This window comes from Terrapene carolina, unplaced genomic scaffold (genome assembly GCF_002925995.2).
Source record: "Terrapene carolina triunguis isolate 2854851 unplaced genomic scaffold, T_m_triunguis-2.0 Scaffold197, whole genome shotgun sequence".
Lineage (NCBI taxonomy): Eukaryota > Metazoa > Chordata > Testudines > Emydidae > Terrapene > Terrapene triunguis.
This window is the reverse complement of record NW_020664548.1, coordinates 466,296-492,415: the sequence shown is the minus strand read 5'-3', so window position 1 is coordinate 492,415 and position 26,120 is coordinate 466,296. Positions and strand designations below refer to the sequence as shown.

The 26,120-nt window shown below is 48.7% G+C and overlaps 1 protein-coding gene across 1 annotated transcript in view; it reads right to left on the bottom strand.

Annotated features, from left to right (window-relative positions):
* Nucleotides 1–25,711, bottom strand: part of LOC112106114 (inositol 1,4,5-trisphosphate receptor type 3) — a 96,165-nt gene extending 70,454 nt beyond the window's left edge. The window contains exons 1-2 of the mRNA XM_024199181.2: nucleotides 25,520–25,711; nucleotides 8,420–8,490 (exon numbers count right to left, since the gene is read on the bottom strand). Of these exons, the coding sequence (XP_024054949.2) occupies nucleotides 8,420–8,490; nucleotides 25,520–25,608 (160 nt within the window). The 5' untranslated portion in view covers nucleotides 25,609–25,711. The remainder of the gene's footprint in view (nucleotides 1–8,419; nucleotides 8,491–25,519) is intronic.
* Nucleotides 25,712–26,120: the final 409 nt, after the last annotated feature.

Sequence of the window (26,120 nt, the reverse complement as noted above, 5' to 3'; positions counted from 1 at the left end):
GAAACCAGAAAGCCTGTAGCTAAGGCAGGATTTGAAGCCTAGCGTTTGACTCCCAGCCCTGTGATCTAACCACTGTTCCACCCACCAACTCACTGGGAGCGAAGAGTTAATGGTGGCAGGCTGGGGGAAGCTCTCACTGCACTCCTAGAGCAAGCCCAGGGCAGCACACCTGCTCTCAAGTAGATCATGGCAGGGGTTAAACTGAACTGAATTTAAACACCTGGAGAAACCCCCTGAGGAGCAGGAACTAGAATTTTCCAGTCCAAAGGTTGAGCACAGGAGTGAATACACTGCTGGAATTTTTCAGGCCTGGCCAATCCAACTAGGTGCTGAGTCCCTGCACAGCTGAGTGTGCACAGCACCTGACAAGCGGCACTCAGCACCGGGCAGAATCACACCCCACACGTCCTTGTTCCATATACTCACACGCAGCAATTACGCTGTCTGTTACACCCCCCACACAAAAGTCCATTAAAAATTAAAAAAACACACACGCTGTCATCTGCCCAACACCGGGGAGGAGTTAAACACCTAGTTTGCTTTCTCCCAACGTGCCTCAACGTGGGGCTGTGCCTCTCACAGGAGCCCCGGGGGAAAACCACAAAAAAGCAAGCGAACAGGACCTGCCAGGCTCCGTTCAGAAGGATGTGTTGCCCTGGCCAGCCCAGGCACTACACAGCTGAACTCTGCCTTTCTAGCCTCGGGGCAGCTAGAGGGATAGACTCCCAAGGTATTTTTCAAATCATTGGACCGATTCTCACTTGCATGACAGCCCCTTTAGGCCGCTCTGGCAGCAGCAAGGGGCCTTAAAGGGGGCAGAAACAGCTCCCCGAGAATCTCCGTGTGGTGTAAGGGCTCTATACCCAACATAGGGGTTGGATCAGCGCATGGCCGGAATGCAGTGCTTTATGGCTACTCTCCGCTTCCTGGGGCCTATATGGGAAGCAGGACATAATTTAGAGCAGAGGTGCTCAACCTTTCCAGGCTACTGTCGGTCCCTCTTTCAGGAATCTGATTTGTCTTGCGTACCCCCAACTTTCACCTCACTTAAAAACTACTCGCTTACAAAATCAGACATAAAAATACAAAAGTGTCACAGCCACTAGTCCTGAAACATTGCTGACTTTCTCCTTTTTACCGTATAATTATACAATAAATCGATTGGAATATAAATATTGTACTTGCATTTCAGTGTACAGTATATAGAGCTGTATAAACAAGTCATTGTCTGTATGACATTTTAGTTTGTACTGACTTTGCAAGTGCTTTTAATGCAGCCTGTTGTAAACCTAGGAAATGTCTGGGATGTGTTGATGTACCCCCTGGAAGGCCTCTGTGTACCCCCACAGGTACGTGTACACCTGGTTGAGAACCACTGAGTTAGAGCAGCCCTGAGGTTATTCTAACTTACATCAAGTAAGGCCGTGCACAGCCACAGAAGGCAGAGAATTCAAAGAGGGCTTAAAGTCACCTTAAGCCCGCTCTGTCCCTTGCCCAAGAGAGACAATGGAGTAACACACAATCAGGATCATTGTTTGGGTTTTTTCCCCTCCTCCTTCACAGTGAAATGTATTTACAACAGACCAAAAGCGACTGCTACTTTCCTAGCCATTATAATAAGGGGCTGAACACTATAGTCTGATTCACTGTGGAGTAGAAAAGGGCTGGGCCAGAACTGAACCTTCAAAGTCTGGAGGAGTTTGGATCCAGGATTTTGATCCACACCCATCTCTAGGGAGTGAGATTCTCCTGTCTGTTAGGACAAGGAACCACGACTCCTTAACTGTTAGCACAGGTTTCACCGGGATCACCTTAGGCTGCTCCCATCCAAGTCAAAGACAAGAGTACCACTGGCATCAGGAGAGCAGGATGGTGTCCTGGGGCTGCATAAAGCTCGCTGGCTTTTGCTCTCAGAGTCAAATGTACGCAACCCCAGGATGGCAAAGCAGAACCACACACTTGCAAGGTCTGTTCCACCTAGAAAGCCCACCAAAGTCACAGGACACAAGGTTTGGGGTGGGGGGAAAAGAGTTCCACCCCAAGCTCAGGAGCTTTTGTCCCCATTACGCATCTTTCCATACCCAAAGCACAAACTGCTCACTTTTACTCTGGATCAGAGCAAGGGAAACTAAGTGAGGACCAGAGTAAAACCTGCACGTGAGAACACAGAGAAAGAGAGATAGAAAGTGCATGTGTGTGCCCCGGATCATGCTCAATCAACCCAAACACACAAAATGGCAGCTGTCCTGCAGCAGAAAGCAATGCCCATCACTTTCTATTTCAATTGGATACAAGGAGAAACTCCTACTGCAACATGTAATGATAGCTGTGGAACTCACTGCTGTAAGGTTTCAGAGTAGCAGCCGTGTTAGTCTGTATCAGCAAAAAGAACAGGAGTACTTGTGGCACCTTAGAGACTAACAAATTTATTTGAGCATAAGCTTTCGTGGGCTAAAACCCACACCCATACACACCCATAGTGTGTACGGTAACACCCATTGTTTCATGTTCTCTGTGTATATATATATCTTCCTACTGTATTTTCCACTGCATGCATCCGATGAAGTGGGTTTTAGCCCACGAAAGCTTATGCTCAAATAAATTTGTTAGTCTCTAAGGTGCCACAAGTACTCCTGTTCTTTTCACTGATGTAAGATACTATTAAAGCAAACAGCTAAGATTTGAAAGAAGATTGGGCACACAGCACTGGAAGTTACCCTAGCCAAGATAAAAGAGACACAAAAAACAATAACATTCATCATCAAGAATATAACCTGCAGCTGGGGAAAATTTCTCTCCCCCTGGGACACTGTGGTATTGCGCCATATCTGCATTGCTTACAGTGTACACACCATGCTGTAGAGTGTCTGGTGTATTCTGCATCTGGACTACACCATCTAATCAAATTAAAACAGAAACTCCTTGGAGTAGGGACTGCTGCTTCCTTTATATTTTGCACAGCGCCAAGCGCCTTAGGTGCATGCCATAAACACTAATAATGCACAAGGAGGTGTATTATGGGGGAGGCGTGTTTATACCTTCCTCAGATGCATTTGGCTCGGTTTTTGGGCCATCCCAGCACTGCCCTCTGGCAGCCTCAGGGGGTGACGAGGGGTGCACAATTTACCCAGACATGGGCAAAATGGGAAATGTTTGTATTCATTATTATTTGCAGGTAGTGTTGATGTAGCCATGTCGGTCCCAGGATATTAGAGAGACAAGGCGGGTGGGGGAATATCTTTTATTGGACCAACTTCTGATGGTGAAAGAGACGTGCTTTTGAGCTACATAGAGCTCTTCTTCAGGTCTGGGAAAGGTAGGGAGAGTGTCACAGCTAAATAAAAGATCAGACAGAGAGTTAAGTGTAAAAGTAGTTAGCACATATTCTAAAGGTCCCTTCAAGGTGAAGTGGCCCATTAACACCCCTGCAGTCATATGTCTAAATCCTGTGTCTTCATTCAGACCATGATTTTCAGCGTCTAGCAAAGTTATGAATTTAAGCTCCCAGACTCGTCTTTTGCAAGTGTCGTGCAGGCTTCCTTTGAGGATGACTGAGAGGTCAGATACAGAGCGATCACTTTGTGAAAAGTCTTCACCCACAGGTAATATGGTGTTTTTGGCTTTCCTGTAGGAGTTCATTCGAGAGCGTATTGATGGTCTGGTTTCATCCACTTAGTGGTGGGCACTGATCATTGTATCAGTGGAGATATGTTTGCAGGTTTTGCATCTGTTGCTCTGGCAGGCTCTGGCGCCACTTTGGGTTGGTGTGTCCTGGTCTGTGGGGAGCTTGCTTCAGATGATAAGCTTAGAGAGGTGTGTGTGTGGGGGGGGGTTGTTTGAAAGCCAGAAGACGGGGTTCAGGAAAGATTTTTTTTAGGATGGGGTCCCCATCGAGTTTGAACTGTAGTCATTTGATGATAACCCATATGGGTTCCAGTGTGCAATGGAAGGTGACAACTAGGGGTGTGCAGTCAGAGGGGGTTTTATTTCTGTATTGAAGCAGGTTCTCTCAGGGTATTTGGGTGGCCCGTTCCACGATGTGATCTACTTTTCTGGTGGAGTGTCCTTGTTTGGCGAAGGCGGTTTTAAGCGTGTTAAGGTGCATATCCCGGACTTTCTCCTCGGAGCATGTTCTGTGGTATCTGAGTGTCTGGCTGTAGATAGCAGATTTCTTTGTGTGCTTGGGGTAGTTACTGGATCCGTGAAGGTAGGTGTGCTGATCCAGGGTCTCTTGTATATTGTTATCTGAGGGATCCATTGCTGACACTGATCATGGTGTCCAGGAAGTTGATGCTAGTGTGGGAGTGTTCCAGAGAGAGTTTAATAAATGGATAGTGGTGTTGAAGTTGTGGTGGAAATCTAGGCGTTTAAGTCATCTATCCAGAGGATGAAAATATCATTAATGTATCCCATGTATATCATTGGCTTGGTGGTGCATTTGTCCAGAAATTCTTCTTCAAGTTGGCCCATGAAGAGGTTGGCATATTGGGGAGCTGTCCTAGTAGGCTCTTCCCATGGTTTGGACAAAGCGTTTGCTGTTGAAGGTAAAATTATTATGGGTGAGGATGAAATGGATGAGTTTGATGATGTGTTTGGGGTGGATATCTGAGGGTTGTCCATTGTCTTGTAAATATTTGGGGCAGGCAGCTATGCTGTCATTGTGAGGGATGTTGGTGGATAGTGAAGTGACATCCATGGGAGGTTGTTAATGTTGCGGAGTCCGTGGAAGAAGTCGGTTGTGTTGTGGAGGAAGTTAGCCCTTTGTGCACTGTGTGGTTTGAAGATGGTTTCTATGAGTCCCAATATTCCTTCAGTAAGAGTGCCGTGGCCAAATAGGATGGGTCTGCCTGGGTTCCCCTCTTTGTATATCTTGGGAAGCAGGTAGAAGGTCTCTGGGGTGGTTTAATTGGGAATGAGTTGGTAGGTCTTGGAGTTGTTTTGGGAAGGATTTGATGATATCCTTAAATTACTGGGTAAATTGTGGTGTGGGGTTGTCTTTGAGTTCTTTATAGTAGGTGGTGTCAGAGAGTTGTCAGTAGGCCTCGTTTATGTCGTTATTACGGTTGAGGACTATGATGGTGCTCCCTTTGTCTGCTGGGTTGATCATTATCTGGTCGTTAGATTTCAGGGACTATATAGCTGTCCTCTCGGCAGTGGAAAGACTATGGTGGATGCGATGTTTGTTAAGGACTTCACAGTCTGTTTTTTTCCTGAAGCAATCAGCGTCATGAACAAGACTGTGGTTTCATCCGCTCTGCGGTGTCAAGTCGGACGATTCTTTTTTCTAGTGATTACCAGTGGGGATGTGGCAATTGTGCGTGGTCTCGGCACTGTTGTGAAAGAATTCTTTGAGGCGCAGTCGGCGGAAGGATTCTTCCCATTCTCCACCTGTTAGCGCGGTATCAGGTTCTGTGGTGGGGAGGGAAAGTTCAGTCCCTGAGAGAATACAGCTACTTCAGCTCCAGTTAGGGATAGTCTGGATAAGCTGATGATGTTTGAGTGTTGTGCTGTTAATTATTATTTAACATTTATACTGCAGTCGCACCTGGAGTTCTCCACCAAGTTGAGGCTCCACTGCGCCAGGCACTGTACATACATGTCGTAATGGGACCACATCTTCCAGCCCAACACAAGCATCTTCAAGACCTTCTCACTGTCCTCCTTCAAACCCCTCTTCTCTGCTGTAGTGCCTCCACTCAGCTTGGCAATGGGGGTGCTGTGACCTCTGCCTTCGCTGTTCCTTGTGCTTCCTCCATCGGTCCGTCTGCATCTACCTGGCATCTCTTGCTCTGTTCTTAGATTGGAAGCTTTTGAGGGCAGGGCCTCTCATTTTTGTTCCATGTCTGTATACGGCGCCTAGCACAAAGGGGCCCTGGGCCATGACCGGGGCCCCTAGGCACTACCCACAAGACAAGTAATAGTGTCCACTTCTCCCTTCCTCTATGCCGTGTGTGGGAGGGAAGACAGTCCCGGAAAGCTGAATTCCTTCAAGAGCAATATGGCTGAGCTTGAGATGACTTGAAGGCCAGGTCCAAGGAGGGAGTCGCAGATCCCAGCGGCTGAGAATCCCTGCTCACTCGCCTTGCCACCTCTGCTTACACCACAGAGAGCAGCGGAGCCATGACCCAAAAGGAGTGAAGAGGAAGCGAGTGTCCATTGCTCTCCTCAGCTCACAGCTTCAGGGGCTGGAAGAACTGGGTCAGAGACCTGACTCTTGACCCAAGTCCCAACCCGGAGAGGAGCTGGCAGCTGAGGATTGGACACGGAGGGGCTAGAAAATGGAAGGGGTCCAAGAAAGAGAGAGGGAAGTTCTGGCTTCACCAGCCCATTTCCACAAGCCAGGAGCCACCCTGCCCCTCGCTTGATTCATCACCTTTTCCATTTGGATCGGGACTCCAGAAAGCCAGCTCACAAAGGGAAACTCTGCAGCGGCTGTGTCTCACTGAGACGGGAAATAATGACTGAGGCTCGCACCAGGATGGGGTGGGGCGGCTAGAGCGTGACAGCCGAGGACGCATGGGGATTTAATGCATCTCCCTAAATCCTGCCTGCCTGCCTCATGAAAGAGCGGCTTAATCTCTCCCCGAGAGGTGCAGCGAAGCAGGGCAAGCACTAGGCCTCCGGCACAGTTAGTTCCTAGAGCCAAAAACCCTGCCGCAGCACAGATGCTTGTTGACGTCTCTGCATCCCCCCCAGTCACACATCCCTTCGTCCTCCGAAGGCTTTTGCTCCACCAGCAGCCGGGATACATGAACGCAGGCACAGCAAAGAACACGCCTCATATCAGGTTGACCTTCAGAGAGGAAGGATGGATTGTGGTGAAGGCACTGGAGTGGGACTCCAGAGACTGGATTCAATTGCTCGCTCTGGCTCAGACTCCCTGGGCCTCGCTCCCCCACAGGACTAACAATCATTCCGTCATCTGTCTGGTCTATTCTGATCGCCAGCTCTTTAGGCGGGGACTGTCCTCACCTAGCACAATGGAGCCCTGACCTCGCGGTTGATGCTATTGTAATAGAAACAAAAACCATCATCTCTCGCCATTAAGGAACCAGATCTGGGGAGGGGTACAAATTCTCCTTTTCCTTCACGGCAAAGCCCAGGCACTATGAGAGTCAGTTTCTCCATGTCATAAAGCCAGTGGCCACTGGAGGAATCAAGAACAATATTCTGGCCTCCCATGGTTAAGGAAGATGAATTCGAACTGGAACAGGTGCAGAGAAGGGCTACCAGGATGATCTGATGAATGGAAAACCTACCTTCTGAAACAAGATGCAAAGAGCTTGGCTTGTTTAGAAGCCTGAGGGGAAATACGATTGCTCTCTATAAATACATCAGATGGATAAATACCAGGGAGGAAGGGTATTTATCCCTCTGTTATCTAAGTTAAGCTCCAATGTGGACACAAGAACAAATGGATACAAACTGGCCATCAACAAGTTCAGGCTTGAAATTAGAGGAAGGTTTCTAACCATCGGAGGAGTGACGTTCTGGAACAGCCTTCCAAGGGGAGCAGTGGGAAAAAACCTAACTGGCTTCAAGACTGAGCTTGATAAGTTTATGGAGGGGAATGGCATGATGGGACTGCCTATGATGGCATGTAGCCGACCTTCGACTGCTAGCAGCAAATATCTCCAATGGCTAGTGATGGGACACCAGATGGGGGAGGGCGCTTAGTTATTACAGAGAATTCTTTCCCAGGTGTCTGCCTGATGGGTCTTGCCCACATGCTCAGGATCCAACTGATCACCATATTTGGGGTCGGGAAGGACTGGCAGAGACCATGAGGATTTTTTGCCTTCCTCTGCAGCATGGGGCGTGGGTCACTTGCAGGTTTAAACTAGTGTAAATGATGGATTCTCTGTAATTTGAAGTCTTTAAATCATGATTTGAGGACTTCAGTAACTCAGCCAGAGGTTAGGGGTCTATTACAGGAGTGGGCGGGCAAGGTCCTGTGGCCTGTGATGTGCAGGAGGTCAGACTAGATGATCATGATGGTCCCTTCTGACCTTAGAGTCTATGAGTCTAAGAAGCCGGAAAGGCTACGAGGGTGCAGGATGATTATTTCCAAGCTTGACAGCCCTGGAGACTTGACAGCTCTGTCAATCCAGAGCATGTGTGGCAGCAGGGCAAGCTTCCCCCACACTGGTGCACAAATGGCATTCCACCCTAATGCAGAGAGGCACTAAGGACCTACAGGCCATTCAGTTCCTGGCCTCTCTGCTCAGGCTGCCAATACTGGCACCAATTAACACGGAGGAGGAGGGGCAGATTTGCAATATTGATGCCCGTACTACTGCTATAATAGAAGAGTGCAAGCTGGTGCCCACATTCTGCAGCAGAAGGTAGTGTGCCCCAGTGGTAGGCTTCATAAGGAACACAACAGTAGCAGCTCCTCAAGCACCACATGGCCTCTTACCCCGGAACTTCTTGGGTGGATTATCCAGATCGCCAGCTGCCGGCTCCACCACGCACCGATCATCCACCAGCCTGGAAAACAAGCAAGCAAACAACATTTTAGAGACAATCACATTACAGCCCAGACTTCAGCTAGCTAAGCAGCTTCGCCACAAACCACAGAGCTGCCCAAAAAGCTGCGCTATTGTCACATGTTTCAAGTCTAAACATCACTAATGTTACACAATGCTGGATCCACAAGACGACTTCCTGTGTTGTCTACCTAGATCTTTGGACTCCATAAATACCTATCAGCATAGCAGTTAGGTCCTCAATCAACCTACACCTATCAGGATCCTCCGCCATATATAACCTCCTGGGTTTTTCACTGTCCAGTGTTATGGGGCTGCACGCTTGCCCATCTATTAGTCCACTAGGATGAACCACTGCAGATATGCCTTGTTGGCAAAGCTTCTGATGTTCTATCTTGAGAATGCCCCCACTAGAACTCAGGGCACGTCTCCTCCGCGACTTATTTACCAATCCAGGCTGCAAAATCTCACATATAAATCCTGAAGGTGCTACTAAAGGGGAATCCCATACTTGGCAGCAGAGTCTCTCCATGCTAAGTATGGCACAGAAATAGGTGGCTTAGTAAACAGCCATCATGCCTCCTGGAACAACTCTAGGATTCCTGGCAGTATTTCGGAGCTTCTGCTTCTAACCCCAGCACAACTCGGTGGGAAAAAAAAAATATATGAACCAACTGTACAAGAGGAAAGCATGAGACACAAAGATGGGCTCCAGACTGGAGCTTTCCCAAAAGTTTGGGAATGTTTGGACCCAGGGCTTTGCCCTGGGCCTCTCTGTAAAACACATCCAGTTAACCGAACTAGTTTGAAGGGAGTTTTGAGCTCAGTTCTCATCTTCTCCAAACCAGTTCAACCATCCCCTTGTTTTAGCCTGCACTGCTCTGGCCCTTTGTATGTAATTATTCCGCCCTGATATGATAATTCAGGATCACATAACTTGCTAGGCAAGCATTCCCGTCTTATTAAATGTGCCACTCCATACTCCTTGGGCCTCGCAATTCTGTGTTACAGCCCCCTTTTCTTCATGCTTTCGGTGGGTCCTCCACGAGCCATCGCTCCTCTTATTTCCAAGCTAGTGATCTGATATTATTACTGGGAAAGAGCATGCGATGGCAATACTGTTATGCAGCGGTGTTGGAACAATTTTTATAGTGGGGGTGCTGAGAGCCATTGAACCAAACTGTAAACCTTGTATATAATGGAAACCACTTCAAGCCAGTGCTATTATGGATGAATAGTTGATACTAAAAACTAGGGGATCACACACTTTGGTGCTTCTGTCAGCTAAGCTCACTGCACACAACAGGGACTCACATCCTTCCATTTTCTTCACTAGGTCGCTGTGTGCCCCCCTTCCATCCCTTTCTATTTCAGGGACCCCAATACCACCTCCCTCATGCCCAGGTCTCTGCATGCCCCCCATTCTCCCCTCACCTCCGGGGCTCTGGGTATGTCCCCTCAGTTTTAGGGGCATATGTAAAAACGTAAATCGTTAAGCTTGTATAATTTCTGAAGTGTTGAAATAAGATTTTTCTTTCTGCCTGGGAGATAAGTCATTCAGGATGTCAATATTTAAAACTCCATTTAGATAATGGGCAGAGATGAAATGAGGGTATTATGCAGGAAGCCATTAATAGATGACATCAACCGATGCTTTGATCTATAGACAATTACAGACCTCATTAAAGATGATAGGTCTGCTAACCAAATGCCCGGGGCTCCATGTTCCTCCATTTCCTTCTTTGGGGCTTTTCTGATTTTCAGGAAAATCCATAGCGTTCTGCCCTTTGATGTCTAGAACTTTCCCTGACATTTTGGCATTGATCGGATATGATGTTTAGACATTATTGTGCTCCAGACAGACAGAGAAATGCCATCATGTTGAGTGTAGGGCTTTACTTCGCCAAACAACAGACCAAAGCCAGACCTCCCTCCCCACGATACCTGATCCAGAACATGCCCAGATTTTGTTCTGCCAAACAAAATAACTTGACAGACGAGGGCTTGCAAAAGCAAAGCCACACCCTGTTTTGCCCACCTCTCATCTGAGTGTTACTCAACTGCTGCTCCACATGCCTCACCCTATCCAAACACAACATCTCATAGGTGTCAGGATCTCCCCCAGGCCCTGCAAGGAGGACCAGGCATAACTGGGGAACAAGCTCCTCCAGTGAGGCAAGCCAGACCTGCTATGCTACTTCATCCTTCCATCCTGGCCATTTAGGAGACATGCTGCGGGAAACTGCATGCTGTGGTAAGCACCTGTCTGCCTACGGGGAACATAAGAACGGACAGACTGGGTTAGACCAACGGTCCATCTAGCCCAGTATCCTGTCTTGTGACAGTAGCCAATGCCAGGTGCTACAGAGGGAATGAACAGAACAGGCAATCACTGAGTGATCCACCACGTTGTCCATGCCTAGCTTCTGGCAAAGAGAGGCTAGGGATGCTCAGAGCATGAGGTTGCATCTCTGCCCATCCGTGTTAATGGTCATTGATGGACCTATCCTTCAGGAACATATCTAGTTCTTTTTTTAACCCTGTTATAGTTTTGGCCTTCACAACATCCTCTGGCAAGGAGTTCCACAGGTTGACTGTGCATTGTGTAAGGAAGTACTTCCTTGTGTTTGTTTTAAACCTGCAATTAATTTCATTGGGTGACCCCTCATTCTTGTGTTATGTGTGGGAGTAAATAACACTTCCTTATTCACTTTCTCCGCCCCATTCATGATGTTATAGCCTCTCTCATACCCGCCCCCAGTCATCTCTCTTCCATGCTGAAAAGTCCCAGTCTTTTTTAATCTCTCCTCATACGGAAGCAGTCCCATATCTCTAATCATTTTTGTTGCCCTTCTCTGTACACCTTTTCCAATTCTAATATCTCTTTTTTTGAGACGGGGCAACCAGATCTGCATGCAGTGTTCAGGGTGTGAGTGTACCATGGATTTATAAAGAGGCATTATGATATTTTCTGTCTTATTATCTATCCCTTTCCTAACAGTTCTTGACATTCTGCTAGCTTTTTTAATTGCCGCTGCAAATGGAGCAGATATTTTCAGAGAAATCAGAGGCTGTCCCCCCCGGCTGCTTAAGGCAATGGGGCTGAATTCAGCCAGCGGACAACACGTGGAGTGGCTAGAGGAAGGCAGATAGGCCACAGACTCCAAGGGATCTGAGATCAACTAATGGGTCATCATCATCCCTCATGCACAGAGGGGGAAACTGAGGCAGAGAGAGATTAAGCAATTTACCCCGCATTACCTGGGAGTTTGTGGCAGAGCTGTGAACTGAACTGGATCTCGTGAGTCCCGGGCCAATGCCTTAACCACACCCCACCCTTCCTCGCAGGATCGTGCCACCTGGTTGCACCAAAGTAATCTCACGAGTGGTTTTGCCACAAGCCTGCAGGGGGACACAACACCTTAGTGGATTGATAATGGAGTCCAGGGACTCTGAGGTCTCTGGTTCCCATAAGATGCTAACTGACTTGCCCAGGCAGAGGATTGCACTACACTCCTCTCCTCTCCCGTCCCCTAGAGGCTGCTGCTCCAACTCAGCGTGGAGACACCTCGGTGGGGTTGCAGAACGAACCACAGGCTGCCATTGCCTGAGCTGAACTTGGTTTGGGCATAAAGAGACTCTGCTCCCACCCCGGCTAAATTCTGTCCTCAATACACGACCATGGGCCAGCCCCCTCTCTGCAGTAACCCCACTGCAATCAGTGGGATTATGCCACGGAGCAGCGTGGCCCAATCTAATGATGGCAGGTAGAATACAAGGAGGGAAAGCTTCCCAGCGCTCTGCCTTTCGGGGCACCCAGGATAGCACCACCAAGCACATCCACAAGCGCAGCTCAGACCTTCCAGCTTGCTCCCCTGAGCTCAGACACCAGCAGCCCAGCTCTGAAATAGCCATGAGCCGGAAAAACCACTCCAGCTACCTAGCAGCATTCATGTCCGAGCTCCTGGGAACAAACTGAAAGGACTGAGCACTGCTTGGGCCTGCGCTTATGCACTGATATTCCGCGGTGTCTGCAAACAAAATAGATATTCTGTTTGCAGAGAACTTCCCCGTCGTCTGAGCGGCTCTCCACCAGCCGCGCTCTGGCTGTGGGGAAAATTCCTTTCGATTGCTCCATCCAGAGGAATTTGGACTTTGCTCTAACTCACGGGGAACACTGAGACCCCAACGAGAGGAAAATGCCGCGGCATCCTTGAAATAGGAGGGGTGGGCAAGCGGAGACCAGAGAAGAGGTGATTAAAAGAGAGCGAGCCAGGATATACTGGTATAAATCCAGAAGCCAGTGGGGTTACTCTGGATTGACACCCGTGGGTCTCAGAGGTCAGAATCTGGCCCAAGTCTTTACCAACACCTCCTTCAAGTGACCTCTGACCTCTCCCTCTTCATTCCCGGTTTGCTGGAAGCCTGGGTCAGGGATGCGGCAGCTTCCTGTTTAAGTCCCTTGGACGTTTTTTTAAAAGCTATTGCAACAGAAGTCTCAGGCGCCTTAGAGATCAGTACCGCAGCTGGCACAACGGGGGCCTAAATTAATAGTAATAAAGTTTCATCTGCCACACTGATTCTGCCTGGCCCTCTCCCCATTCTCACCAAGCTATTCAGCAGCAGGTTGGAGGAGCACAACCCTCCAATAGTCGAGTTTATTAGGAATTGATCACACATAGCTCTGTCCAGTAACCACCACCAAGACGTGGGCTATAGACAGATCCCATAAACTGGGAGCCTGATACGAAGTCCATGGAATCCATGAGGAAGACTCCCAGTGACTACACTAGGCTTTGGGGGAGAGGACGTGGTATGGGGTGGGCCTTGTACTGAACCAATGCAATATCTGTGAACCAATGCTGCACCGTAAGGAGGACGATTGTGCTGCTGGAGTTGTAAATGACGTCAGAAGTGCATTCAACTGTTGTCAGCTCCCAGGCTATCATCACAAGGCTTGTGAGCCTTGGTGGTTTTCTCCAGACGCCAGCTCCTGGAGTCATGGGATAATCCAAGATTCTCAGCTTTCATTTAAAAAGAAAAGCAAGTCCCTAGCCCTCTGGTTGCAGAGAAAAGCTTAAAGGCTCAAAAACCAAAAAGTAAATAACCCTTCCCCACCGCCCAATGTGTATTATTTTCAAATCTCACGATCTTAAGTCCATTTCATGACGGGGGATGGGGAGGGAGGCTGACTCATGATTTTTGAGCACATGGAGTTGCCAATAGCGTGGATGAGAAGGAGAGTGGATAACAGAGACACTTTGCCCAAGGCCAGCATACGGTCTGCACTGCACTGCTAGAAGTAAGGGTGTGCTGCTGGAGTCTGACCTGGCATCAGAAGAGCGTGGCAATGCTAGAGTCTCAGAGGGGTGGGGGTGGGTACAGGCCAGAAAGGGAGGGGAAAGAAGGGAGCAGAGAGGAAGGGGGAGCCAGATACAGAGAAGTGGGGCAGGGAAAGAAGCTGCATTTCGCACAGCATGCACAGAGGCAGCGCAAGTGCAATGCTTCAATCAGGCCTGACTTCGGGGCTTGGGGGTTTTATTACCCAAGGGGACAGATTGCTCAAACAAACCTTGACTGTAGTCAAATGGGAGCAGTTAGACTGCAAGCAAATTAGGGGGGTTTCCCCCCTTATCTGTAGCCCAGGCTTCCTATGTGTACACACTTCCTCTAAAGCAGCTAATTACGGTCTCCCCTCCTGCCTTGCCATTCCCCAGCTGTAGCACTAGGAGGAAGCTAGAGATACGGGAGAAGGGAGAGTGCCCGTACTCTGCCCTCCCAGCTGGCCACATGCACACCGGGAACGTGGGTATGCGGCACACACACAGAGCCTGGTCGGGTTATACTCCTGGCAGAACGAGCGTGGACTTCAGCGTGGGCTCAGCCTGAGTAAATCCCGAGGGAGCGATGTAGGACTTGATCTCTGGAACGGGAAAAGTCTCCACTGCCCCTTCTAGCTCAGCAAGAAGTGGAACGGAGGAGACGTCCTTAAATTAGAGCAACCAGAATTATATATATACTCAGCGGGGACCCAGGCAGGGCCTGCAGAAATTGTCCTTGCTCTTTTGTATGTCTAACTTCACCAAAAAGCTCCAAGCAGATGCACTTGTCTCTCTCCCTCCCCGCACTGTAATTCTGGATTGTGCTCTGATAAACCGGGAGTTTACTGGCTGTGGTACTGACTCACTGCCTGTCCTTGGGCAAGCCCCTTTGGCCAAAGTTTTCAAATTTCGGGCTGGGATTTGGGACAGAGCTGACGGGGTTCAGTCAGTCCAGCATCTATCCCCCATGGACTTTCAATGGGTGTTGGATGTCTGACACCCTTAGGCCACTCAGTCCTTGACTAAAGCCAGATTTCAAAGGTAGTTAGGTGCTTAAAGATGCAGCTCCTAAAGCACCTGGGCAAGGTGGGTCCCTAATTCCCATTGATTTCCACGAGAGTTAGGTGTCTTTTTCTGAAGGACCTGCGCTAGGAATTATTTTGAGGAAATTCTATGGCCCATGCTCCGCAGGTGGTCAGACCAGATGATCACAGCGGTCCCTTCTGGCCACAGAATCTCAGACTCTAACCTTCTTTGGTGCTTTTCAAATCCCAGTAGGTGTCTCGCCGCACTTTAGGTGCCTAAATAAAAGTGGCCTGATCGACAGCAGTTCCAAGCACCCCCAGCTCCCGCCGACTCCAGCCAAGTTCAAAAATGTGGGCCTTAACGGCTCTTCACCTGCATTTACCACTCCCTAATACAGGGTTAATAACACGGACCCAGCTCGCTGCAAGTCTAAATTCATTAATGATCACAAAGTGGATTCAGATCCTTTGATCCTGGGATTACAAGCTCTATAGGAATGCAGAGAGTCTTATTTTTATTAAGCTGATACCCTGGAATAACGTTCTCCCATAAAACACCTGAAAACAAAGGCTCCTAATGCTGTTGACATGAGTCATCTATAATAGCGCAGAGGCACAGACATGACTCAACTCATGCCTGGTATTAGATGCCACTTTTTGGTGTGAGAAAGCTCACACGGGTAGAGCTGCCCATCCTATCAGAAGAGTATGGAGATGTGGGAGCCAATTTACATTCTGGATTTGGAAAGCTGCTGGCAGGGCACTGGGGTGCCAAGATAATTGCTAGAGTTGTTCTGTAAATGAGAATCAGGCCTTCAGTGTTTAAGCATCTGAGGAAAATACATTGAGAAGCAGCAGCCACGAATGTGTTTGTGAAACAAACAAATCATGCCACCTTTTAGTAAATTTCACCCTTTGAGAGGTTAACCGATGTAGAGCCTGATGCTACGTGGTGCGGTTTATTGCCCTCCATCCAGCAAAGCACATAAGCATCTGATTAACTTTAAGTACTCCTGTTGATATTAATGGGACTACTCGAACACTTCAAGTTAAGTACATGCTTAAGTGCCTGTCTGGATCGGGGCCAGCATGCTTCTCCGTTGCAGGATCAGGCTTTTAATGGATAGTTCTGTGGAAGCAGCAAATTTCAGCACTTGAAACACATTTGATAGGTCCTTAACTTTTTCCTGGGGGAAATCAGCCATATATAATGATGCTAGCTCTTAGGAAAAAGATTAATAACTTTAAGAACCATTTGGCCAGCAGAACTAGATTCCCTGGGAAGATGAAGAGTCACCACCTCAGGAGAACAGTTGTAGCCTTCACCAGAGGTGCATTGGGCTGGGTGGGTTTAGAGAAAAAGGGGCCAAATTCTGCTCTTAGTTCCCTGCAGTAGCACCAGTGCATTTGAAAGCAGATTTGAGCCCTGTGAATTCAAGCTTGCTGTGATGCAGCTGAGATGGACGATCCAAGTTTGCAAGCCAAATTACAGCAGGGCGGTAGCACTGCTCTAGTTAAGGTGGAGACTAATTCACCGTCTAGCAGCCAGTTTTCCTAAGTGCCCAAAATAATTGTGTGAGTAAGCTGCAGCTTACTCACCAATACCCTGCATGAGACTATCTCCCTAGGATGAAGCCTGCACATGCATTGGAATAGATCCTGGCAGCTGCATTAGAACGGTGCACTCGTCACATCCCATGAGCTATAAATTACTGAAGTGCTTCCAGCTGCCCAGTTGCAGGAAAGTACTGAGTTGGTGGCTGTATTTCTTATTGCACTGAGCTGTGGATTAAGCAGCGTTAGCTCAACTCTTCTGGAGCCCTTTAAAAACCAACCACCACGAATTGAATATAGTGCTGAGGACAGGGACCTGCTGGACAACTCTGAAGATGAATGTCCTCTCTTCACAGAGCGGGGACATCACAGATGCTTTTTCATCCCACCTTTGGGAGCCCTGTTCTGACCTTAGCCTCTCTGCAGAGGCTGCTAGTAATGGAACCGGATTAGTGCTGGTTCTGTCACACGGATAACTGTACTCTAAGCTCTGGACCAAAACCAGCAATGCCTCTCCCCCAGGTCATAGTCGCCAACTGAAATTAACTATTGGTCCTTCCCAGCCATGGCTGGATTCAAGCCAGCCAGTTGAAAGTGAGAGTCTCTGTATCCCTTTACCAACCCCCAAGCCAGCCAGTCCCCTATCAGCCGCTTTATCGTCCCACTGAGGACTACACCATTCAGTCTACAACCCCTTCCGAGAGGGACATGTAGAATCACGACTGTGGCAGCTACAAATCAGGCTGTTGGACTGGGCCAACCTCAGAGCACCACTGGCAGGAGGTTCAGGAGGAAAATACACTTCCTCCGTGTCCCTCTCTCCTCCTAATTGCCAGGAGACACGCTCTCTTGGACCCGGAGGTATAGTTGCCCTTTACCCAGCTCCATTTCCCTGAACTGCCCCACCTCTTCAATCCACCTGCAATCACAATACCAGTTATCAAAGGCGTGATTTCAAATTAAACAGCAGACACTTATTCAAGTATGTTTACACACAGCCCTTCCCCTCTGCGAGGCCCGGACTAGGCAATATGCATGCCCAGTGACTCATGCACAGCCGCTGCTTGCTGTACAGTCCATGAGCACTATTCTTCACGGGGCTTAGCTGACGAGCCCCAGGCATCGTATTCCCTGGAGACCCCTGAAAGGGCTTGCTAATGGGTGTGGCCTGAATCAGCACTCTAACGATACTTCTCGTGAGCGATTGAGCCCAAAACGCACTTTTCCACGGCCCTGGTTCCATTTATTCTGCTTTGGCCATTAGAACTCAAGGTTGGAAGTGAGATGGCAAACAGCAAAGAGGCAGAAAGTGATTAGAGCATGGGCTCTAGTCCCTGTTCGGCCCTGGACTTGCAGTGTGATCACATATATTTAAAAAAAAAAAAAGCCTCTGTGCCTCGGTTTCCCCATCTATAAAGGAGGATAATGGTTGTCTGTTTTGTAAAGCAGTTTGAAATCCTTAGATAGAAAAATCTCTCTCAGTACCTAGTATTACTTACTAACAGCAATAACACCAGGGGATCTGTCATATCTTGGGGACACCTCTCCAGATTCCTCACCAGGATTTTGAAACCACCAAAGAAGAGACTATCCTCCACAGACTCCTTCCCAGGTTTTACAGTGAGCCCAGTGCCAGGCTTTATGCCTCTAGTCACTGCTGGGCAAGGTACCCGGGGAGGGAGGATCCATAAAGGTCAGAATTCTGTACCTCGTGATCAAGGCTCCATGCTTGGTTTCAAGCAGCTAAACAATAACCACAAACCAGGATTGTGGGGAGGGTGAGAGCGCGAACGAGCCGCACTGGTGGAAGGTGCTCAGATGCTCCAGTGCTGATGGCAGTATAAGCACCTTCATAGAACTGACCAGACCTGGCCCTAGCACCAGACCTCCCCATGTGGACTTTGGATGATTGGAGGGCATGGCTTATGTGTCTCTGCTTCCAGTAGTGTTGCCTTATGGCGGCACTCCAGGAAACAGCTCAGCTTTCACGCCATCCCACTGTTGTCTTTTAGTGCTTTGTGTTTCTTTCCGGGAAGCATTTCCCCCCCCTCCACCCCCAAGGAGAAATAGATCACTTGGGGATAGAGGTGGCATTGGCCTCTGATGAGTTCCAGCAGTTAAACGCGCCCCAGATCACTCTGCATGGGATGTTTTTAATGGCATTATTACTTAACATGTCAGGCACTGGGAGGGGGCCTCAGTGGTTAGACCGGCAGCGACTGTCAGGACTCCTGGGTTCCATTTCCAGCTCTGGAAGGAGGATGTGCTCAAAGTTCAGAACAGGAAACAGAGGCAGGATTCCTGGGTTCCTTTCTCTCTCTCTCTCTCTCCTCAGCCACCGACTTGCTGTGTAACCGTGCGTCACCTGTACAGTGGCTATAACAAAGATCGCTGCCTCACCGTAACATGGAGGTTGGGAGGTTTCCTTCATTAGTGTCTGTAAAGACCTTTGAGATTTTCACTTGCAAGGTGCCGTCTGAGAGACGCATTAATACTACAGAGGGAGATTTGCTGAGGCAGAAAGGAGACTTGGATGCTGAAAGTCAATAGGAGGTGGATGCTTAGCTACCCATTCTGCCTTTATAAATCTCACCCTGAAGTGCTCTGTAGACGTAGGGCAAGGAGTGAAAGTGTATAAATTATTAGAAACATTCCTTAAGTGGCAAACCTATAGATCTCCTACGTTAGAAGGACTAAGGCACCAATGAATTGACTAAAGCTTTTCTCTCCCGAACCCTTTGCTTAGCAAAGCGTGTGACATGCAACTCCATGACCTTTGCAGCTGCTTTTGTCCTGGGCTGTTTGAAACTGCTGTTTCTTTAGACATCGTTTGTGGGCGGCAGCCAAACTACTTTCAGCAAAGTCATGCAGCAGCCGTTCCCCTCGGTGCACAAGTAGCTTCTAATCAGGCCTGGGGGGCAGATTGAGATCAGGGTTCGGGTTTCTCCATCAAACGAGCTCCTGGGGGGTGTACAGCCAGATAAAAGCTACCGCAAGGTCTGGCGCCATTAATACTTCTTCCGCCCCCCCCTTTTCCTCCACTGAGTTAATGGGAAACCTCTAAAACACTAACACTATTGTTAAAGGGTGTAACTGGCACTGTTTGGCCCTAGGATAATTCTCCCCACACATTTGGTCACTGCCACTATCTTAATCTTTGGAGATCACCCTTTCATTTCTCCAGGGAGTCTTTAATTACCTCCTCTATTCGTTCTAACTTGGTTATTTCTTCTAATTTAAGCATTCTGGCTAGTTTTATGCCCCAGTCCAGCAAAGTGCTTAAGCACCTGCATCACTTTAAGAAAGTGAGCAGTCCCATTCACTGCAGTGGGACTATTCAGGTATGAAGGTGCTTAAAGGCTATTCTAGACTGAGACCATGACACCACATGAGACTTGGGGGAACACTTTGTCTAGTGGTTAGAGCAGGAGACTGACGCTCTGAGTGCCCTCAGCTCCCATTGAAGTCAGTGGGAGTTGAGGAGGCTCAGCATACTGCAAAACTCAACCCTGGGCGTTAGGGTCTTGAGTTCTATTCCTGGTTCTGTCACTGAGTGCCCTTAGTCAAGTTTCTTCCCTGCTCTATGCCTCAGTTTCCCTATCTGTAAGATGAGGATGAATGACACCCTCCACAGACAAGCTGGGGTTGTGAGGCTTAATTAACATTAACAAAGGACCAGATTCTGATAGCCTTACTCCACAGGGGGTCCCACTGACCTCAGTGAGGTTGTTTGAAGAGTAAAGTAATATACAGCATGGATAAAGCTATCCGAATCAGGCTAAAGTGCTTGGAGATCTTCCCGTGAGAACTGCAAAGTGCTGGTGTTTACTCTTAACAAGGGTCTCCATTCATTGACACAACAGACCCCAGGAATATAAGCTCACACAAGCCTCCATGCTGCCAGAACAAAAATTGAGTAGGGTTCCCTTGCAAGGTAGTGATATAACTTGCATTCATGTGTGTTTATGTAGGACATAAGCTTAGAGATTAGTTGGCCAATAGGTTCCTTGGCCGCTGCATGCCATAACTGATAGCTCAACAGTCTATTTCGGTGGCAAAAGCTTGATAATGACCATTAACTGTTCAAGATGCCCCTTGGCCATATTCTGGTCAAATTAGAACATAAGAGCAGCCATACTGGGTCAGACCAAAGGTCCATCTAGCCCTGTATCTGGTCTTCCAATAGTGGCCAATGCCTGGTGTCCTAAAGGAAATGACCAGAACAGGTAATCATCAAGCAATCCATCCCCTGTTGCCCATTCCCAGCTTCTGGCAAACAGAGGCTAGGGACACCATCCCGGTCCATCCTGGCTAATAGCCATTGATGGACCTCTCCTCCATGAACTTATCTAGTTCTTTTTTGAACCCGGTTATAGTCTTGGCCTTCACAACATCCTCTGGCAAGCAGTTCCACAGACTGACTGTGTGTTGTGTGGGGAAAAAAAAATCCCTTTGTTTGTTTTAAACCTGCTGCCTATTAATTTCATTTGGTGACCCCTGGTTCTTGTGTTATGAGGAGTAAATAACACTTCCTTATCCACTTTCTCCACATCAGTCATGATTTTATAGACCTCTATCATATCCCCCCTTAGTCGTCTCTTTTCCAAGCTGTATAGTCCCAGTCTTATTACTCTCTCCTCATATGGCAGCCATTCCGTACCCCTAATCATTTTTGTTGCCCATTCTGAACCTTTTCCCAATTCCAATATATTTTTTTGAAATGGGGCGACCAGATCTGCACGCAGTATTCAAGATGTGGGCGTACCATGGATTTATATAGAGGCAATATGATATTTTATCTTATTATCTATCCCTTTCTTAATGATTCCCAACATTCTGTTTGCTTTTTTGACTGCCGCTGCACATTGAGTAGATATTTTCAGAGAACTATCCACAATGACTCCAAGATCTCTCTCTTGAGTGGTAACAGCTAATTTAGACCCCATCATTTTATATGTATAGTTGGGATTATATTCTCCCCTTAGATTTCAGAGTAGCAGCCTTGTTAGTCTGTATCCGCAAAAAGAACAGGAGTACTTGTGGCACCTTAGAGACTAACAAATTTATTAGAGCATAATAATAATAAATAATAGATGCATCCGAAGAAGTGGGTTGTAGCCCACGAAAGCTTATGCTCTAATAAATTTGTTAGTCTCTAAGGTGCCACAAGTACTCCTGTTCTCCCCTTAGAAACACACACACCCCTCCCATTGCCCCCACTAACAAATCATGCTGGTGTCCAAGGGCAGAAGTTGGCCCGGTGCCTTCCATCCCACCAGAGGCTCTGAGCTGTAGCAGGGGGATGCTTCAGCTCCATGTACTAACAAGAGAACAAGTCCCACAGTTTAAAACTACCCCTAGAGAGATGGCTCACCGTAGACAGCCCAAAAAAAATATCCACATAACTTCAGCCAGTGCAATTCCCACTTCAAAGACCCTTTTTAAAAATGATTTGTAACATCTAGAAATCCCAGTCACTGTGCAAAACAGAACCAGACAACTGCCCCTGCCCAAAGAGCTTCCAATCTAAATAATTCAATCAAGTTCATCCCCCTGTATGCCTTTGAGGATTGTTCCTTACACACTATTTGTGTGAGTTCTACCAGTCTCCTTTTAAAGGACTCGAGCAACTACTTCCCTCCGTAGAGAATCCTGGTTAGTGTTCTGCTCCCTGTTACAGCCACCAAAGAAATTCTCTGGAGAAGGAGATCTAAGTTCCATTTCACCAGGTGTATGTAGCCATCCAACACCAAAGAGATCCTCAGAAAGGCAGAACCTTCTGTGTTAAAAAATGGCCTCTCAATGTCCCCTGTGAGTGCTTGGTTGGGTTTCCCCCCCCATATGCCACTGGGCCAAGTTCCAATCTGGCTCACACAGGTGCCAATCTGCCAGAACCCCAGTGATGTCCATGGAGCAGCACTTTGTAAGCCCCGTGACAGCAAGAGGAGCAATTGGGCCCATCACATGGGCAGACCGTTTCAGAGACAATCCTACCCGTAGCCTACGCTACATAATGCTTCCACTCATTATGGTTGCTTGGCACCTAGAACCAGCTTCCATCGTTCAAGACACTCCAGCTAACCAAAAGGATCGCACTTCAGATTCTCTTTGTCAGCAATTCACCTTCCAGGACTGCAGCTTACTTTCCTCTCTGCTCTCTGGCTGCTGCTAGGGAGGATGTCAACACAGACGGATGGGGAGTTTCCGGTACTCTGCTCAGCTGAGTTTGAAGTGCTAGGGCCGGGGCTAGCTAAGCTATTTGACTAGCAAATGAACTAAACAAGATGCACACTGTGAAGAGGGCTCAGGAGACGCACTCTCAGCGAGTAACTCCACTTCTTTATCACAACAATGATTTAAGGTGTGATTGTGCAGTTCCTAACATCAAGTACAAGGATTTCATGCCCTGATCAGAGTGGGGGTGTAACTGAGATAACAATGAGCAAAGGAAGAGATATCAGTCCAAATACAATGTCCCAATAGTGAGATCTGTTAGTGTGTGGAATCATCTCCCAAGGGAAGGAGTAGGAACCCCATTGCTTTAGTCACTGCCAACAAGACTGAACAAACCAACCATGGGGAAGAGACCTGGAGAACTGACCATAGGGGACAAAGCTGCATCGGCCTGGGAGGGCCCGGAAGGTCCAATAGGCCTGTGTCAGACAATGTCACCAATCTGGCATACAAGCTACCCAGAGCAGAACTGCGGAGGTTAAAGAGAGTCTGCATCAGTGACTGGGACAGCTCTAGCATGGAGCCAGCGTAGAGGAGATCTCACCAAAATGACCTTGGGAACATTTTCCCCACTAGTTCAGGGCCATGCACAGTACTTGCGTGTCTGCATATGTATGTGTAAGTTTGTGTGCAAGTGGGTCTGTTTATATGTGTGAAAATTTATGTGGGGTCGGGAAGGAATTTCTCCCAGGTCAGATTGGCAGCATCCTTGGGGGCGATTTCAACTTCCTTTGCAGCATCTAGGTGTGGGTCACTTGCCAGGATCCTGCCATTGAAGGGTCTTGGTGCATCTCGGTCCCTCCTATTCTCTGCCTGTAGCACAGTAATAGCTTAGGCTCCCGTGAGCTGTAATACGCGAGTCTCATTTCAGTTGTTGGGTTTAGGGTGTGGGGAGTGTTGGTGGCCTGTGATGTACTGGAGAGCAGACCGGATGATCTGGTAGTCTTCTCTGGCTTTATACTCTATGAGCACATTGTATGGGTGTGTTCATGTACGTATTTATAAACTTGGGTGCATGGTTGTAGGTGTGTTTTGTGCAGACACATGCATGTGTCCGTATCTGCCATCACCGTGTGTATTTATACCTGTGGCTGTCCATAGGCAAGCGTGTGGAGCTGAGTGTGTGCGCGCATCAAGGTGCGCGAGAATGATAATAGCTTATGGGATCAAATTCTGTTGGCAAGAGAGACAAACCTTTTCTGTGTTTCTCAAAAGCTTGTCTCTCATCAACAGAAGTTGGTCCAATAAAAGAGATGCCCTCACCCGCCTTGTCTCTCTAATATCCTGGGACTGAGACGGCTACAGCTACACTGCAGATCTGTGTGTGTCAGCAGGGACTCAGCCAGAGAGAACCATAGGGTGTGTCCATGTCCCGCAGTCTGAATAAAGAATCCTCTTTGCATGCAACACAGCCCAGTCCCACCTCCTCGCTATACCACAGGGGAATCCCTCAGTCTCTCTCTAGGGTACAAAAGACTCCTGTGGGGTAGTTGGGGAGGGAAAGAAACCAGTGTAAATGGAGGGGAACCAAACCTTTAGCACCCAGGACACAAAGCCGTGCGCTATCCAGCCAGTCCCCAAGTCGTATCGTGGATTTGCTGGCCCCACTTCAGTAGAGTGGCTTGCTTGGGGGAAAGATTGGCAAGAAGATGCCCAAAGCAGGGTGTCAGAGGGTCTGTCCCCTGGCCCAGAGCTGCCTTAACGTCACCCAAAAAAACCGCAGAGAGAATAGCCTGTCAGAGCCCCAGAGTTAAGGATATAGCCTTCTCCTGCCTCCCCCAGTGCACATAGTTCAAACTCCATGCAGGGGAATCATACAAGTTCAATATGGGAGCGACCTACCAGAGCATCAGCACAGATCCTCACAGGTGCAGAACACAGCCTCCCCGCACTGCCCAGAGCAAGGACCAAACAGTGCTTAGTTTGTAATGAAAGAGGTGCAAGGGCTCAAGCAATTTAACTTTCTCAACTGATGCAGCGAGCGGCCCAGAGGTGCCGGAGCTACGAACTGCTCAGCCCTGGCACTAACGAGGCACTGGGGACCATCGGTTATTTAACGGACCCAATACTTCAATATTAGTCTTGCCCATGATCTGCCACAGAACCTTACTGGGTACGTCCCCGTGCACCTCACCCCTGCTCCCCAGGGGCAGCAAAACGGATCCCAATTCCCACCCCAGCAACAGGTGGGGGGAAGCACAGTTGGCACACACAAGGTGACAGGGCTGCAGGCAGGCAGCAATTGTCAGACTGGAGCAGAGTCAAGGGCCACCCAGTCCAGGATCTGGTCTCCAACAGCTGCTTCCGAGGAAGGTGCAAGTAACCTTACTGCAGAATCCGCCTCACCCTGACCTCTCTAGTTCTCTCTAGCGCCTTTGGGTATGTCTACACTACAGGATTAATCCGAATTTAGTTAATTCGAATTTGGGAAACAGGTTGTATAAATTCGATTGTGCGCGGCCACACTAAGCACCTTAATTCGGTTTTAAACCACATTAATTCGGTGGTGTGCGGCCACACTACCCCATTAACTTAAACACAGTAATTCGGTGGTGTGCGTCCACACTAACCCTAATTCGAATTAACAAAATCGATTTAGGCTCTACTCCGTTCGTCGAGGTGGAGTACAGAAATCGATTTAAAGGGCCCTTTAATTCGAATTAACTGGCTCTGTAGTGTGGACGGGTGAAGGGTTAATTCGGATTAAGGCAGCTAAATCCGAATTAAAGTCCTAGTGTAGACCTGACCCGAGGCAGCCAGCCAGCCCTTTCGGCCTCTACCTAGCCACACAGTCACTTCCTTTTTTTTTTTTACATAAATGAAAATAACCCAGCTCACTTAGCAGGCGGCCCCTTCCCCTCTCCGGTGCAGCCCCTCCAGGCGCTAGTCCACTCACCCCAGCGTGCTGATGAAGCCATTGACCGACCCTTCGGCGTACAGGGAAACGATGTCCCCGATGTGCAAGAAGCTGGACATCTCATTCATGATTCCCACGACCTGTCCCCGGCGGCGCCCTTCTTCCTGGAGTCGCGGTCCTCAGCCCAGTTCCACCACCACGTGGGTGCACGGGAACCAGCGGTCCAAAGGATCCTTCCCCAACCCCGGAGCGGAGCCAGGAGGGAAGAAGTGGGGGGGGGGGGGTTACATGTGCTTCCCAGGGCAGGAGCGCGCAAACAGGCAGCGCTGGAGCTGGGCTGGGAGGGAGGGGGGAAATCAATTACAGATTTGCATGAGGGCTCCGGCATAGTTTGCTACCTGCAGCCAATGACAACCGACCAGGAAGTCCTGCTGAACCCAAGCATGCAAATTTCGCCTGCATGGGGTGCCCCGCCGTCCCAGGCCCCACCCCTTCTCCCTCCAACTTGGGGAACTCCTTGCTGCCCTGGAGCGGCCCCCGTGCGCCCAGGATCCCCATGCAGCGGGGTGGGGCTTTGAGACACACACACACACACACACACACCGCTCGCCGGGGCTCGCTCCTACCGCACCCGTTCACA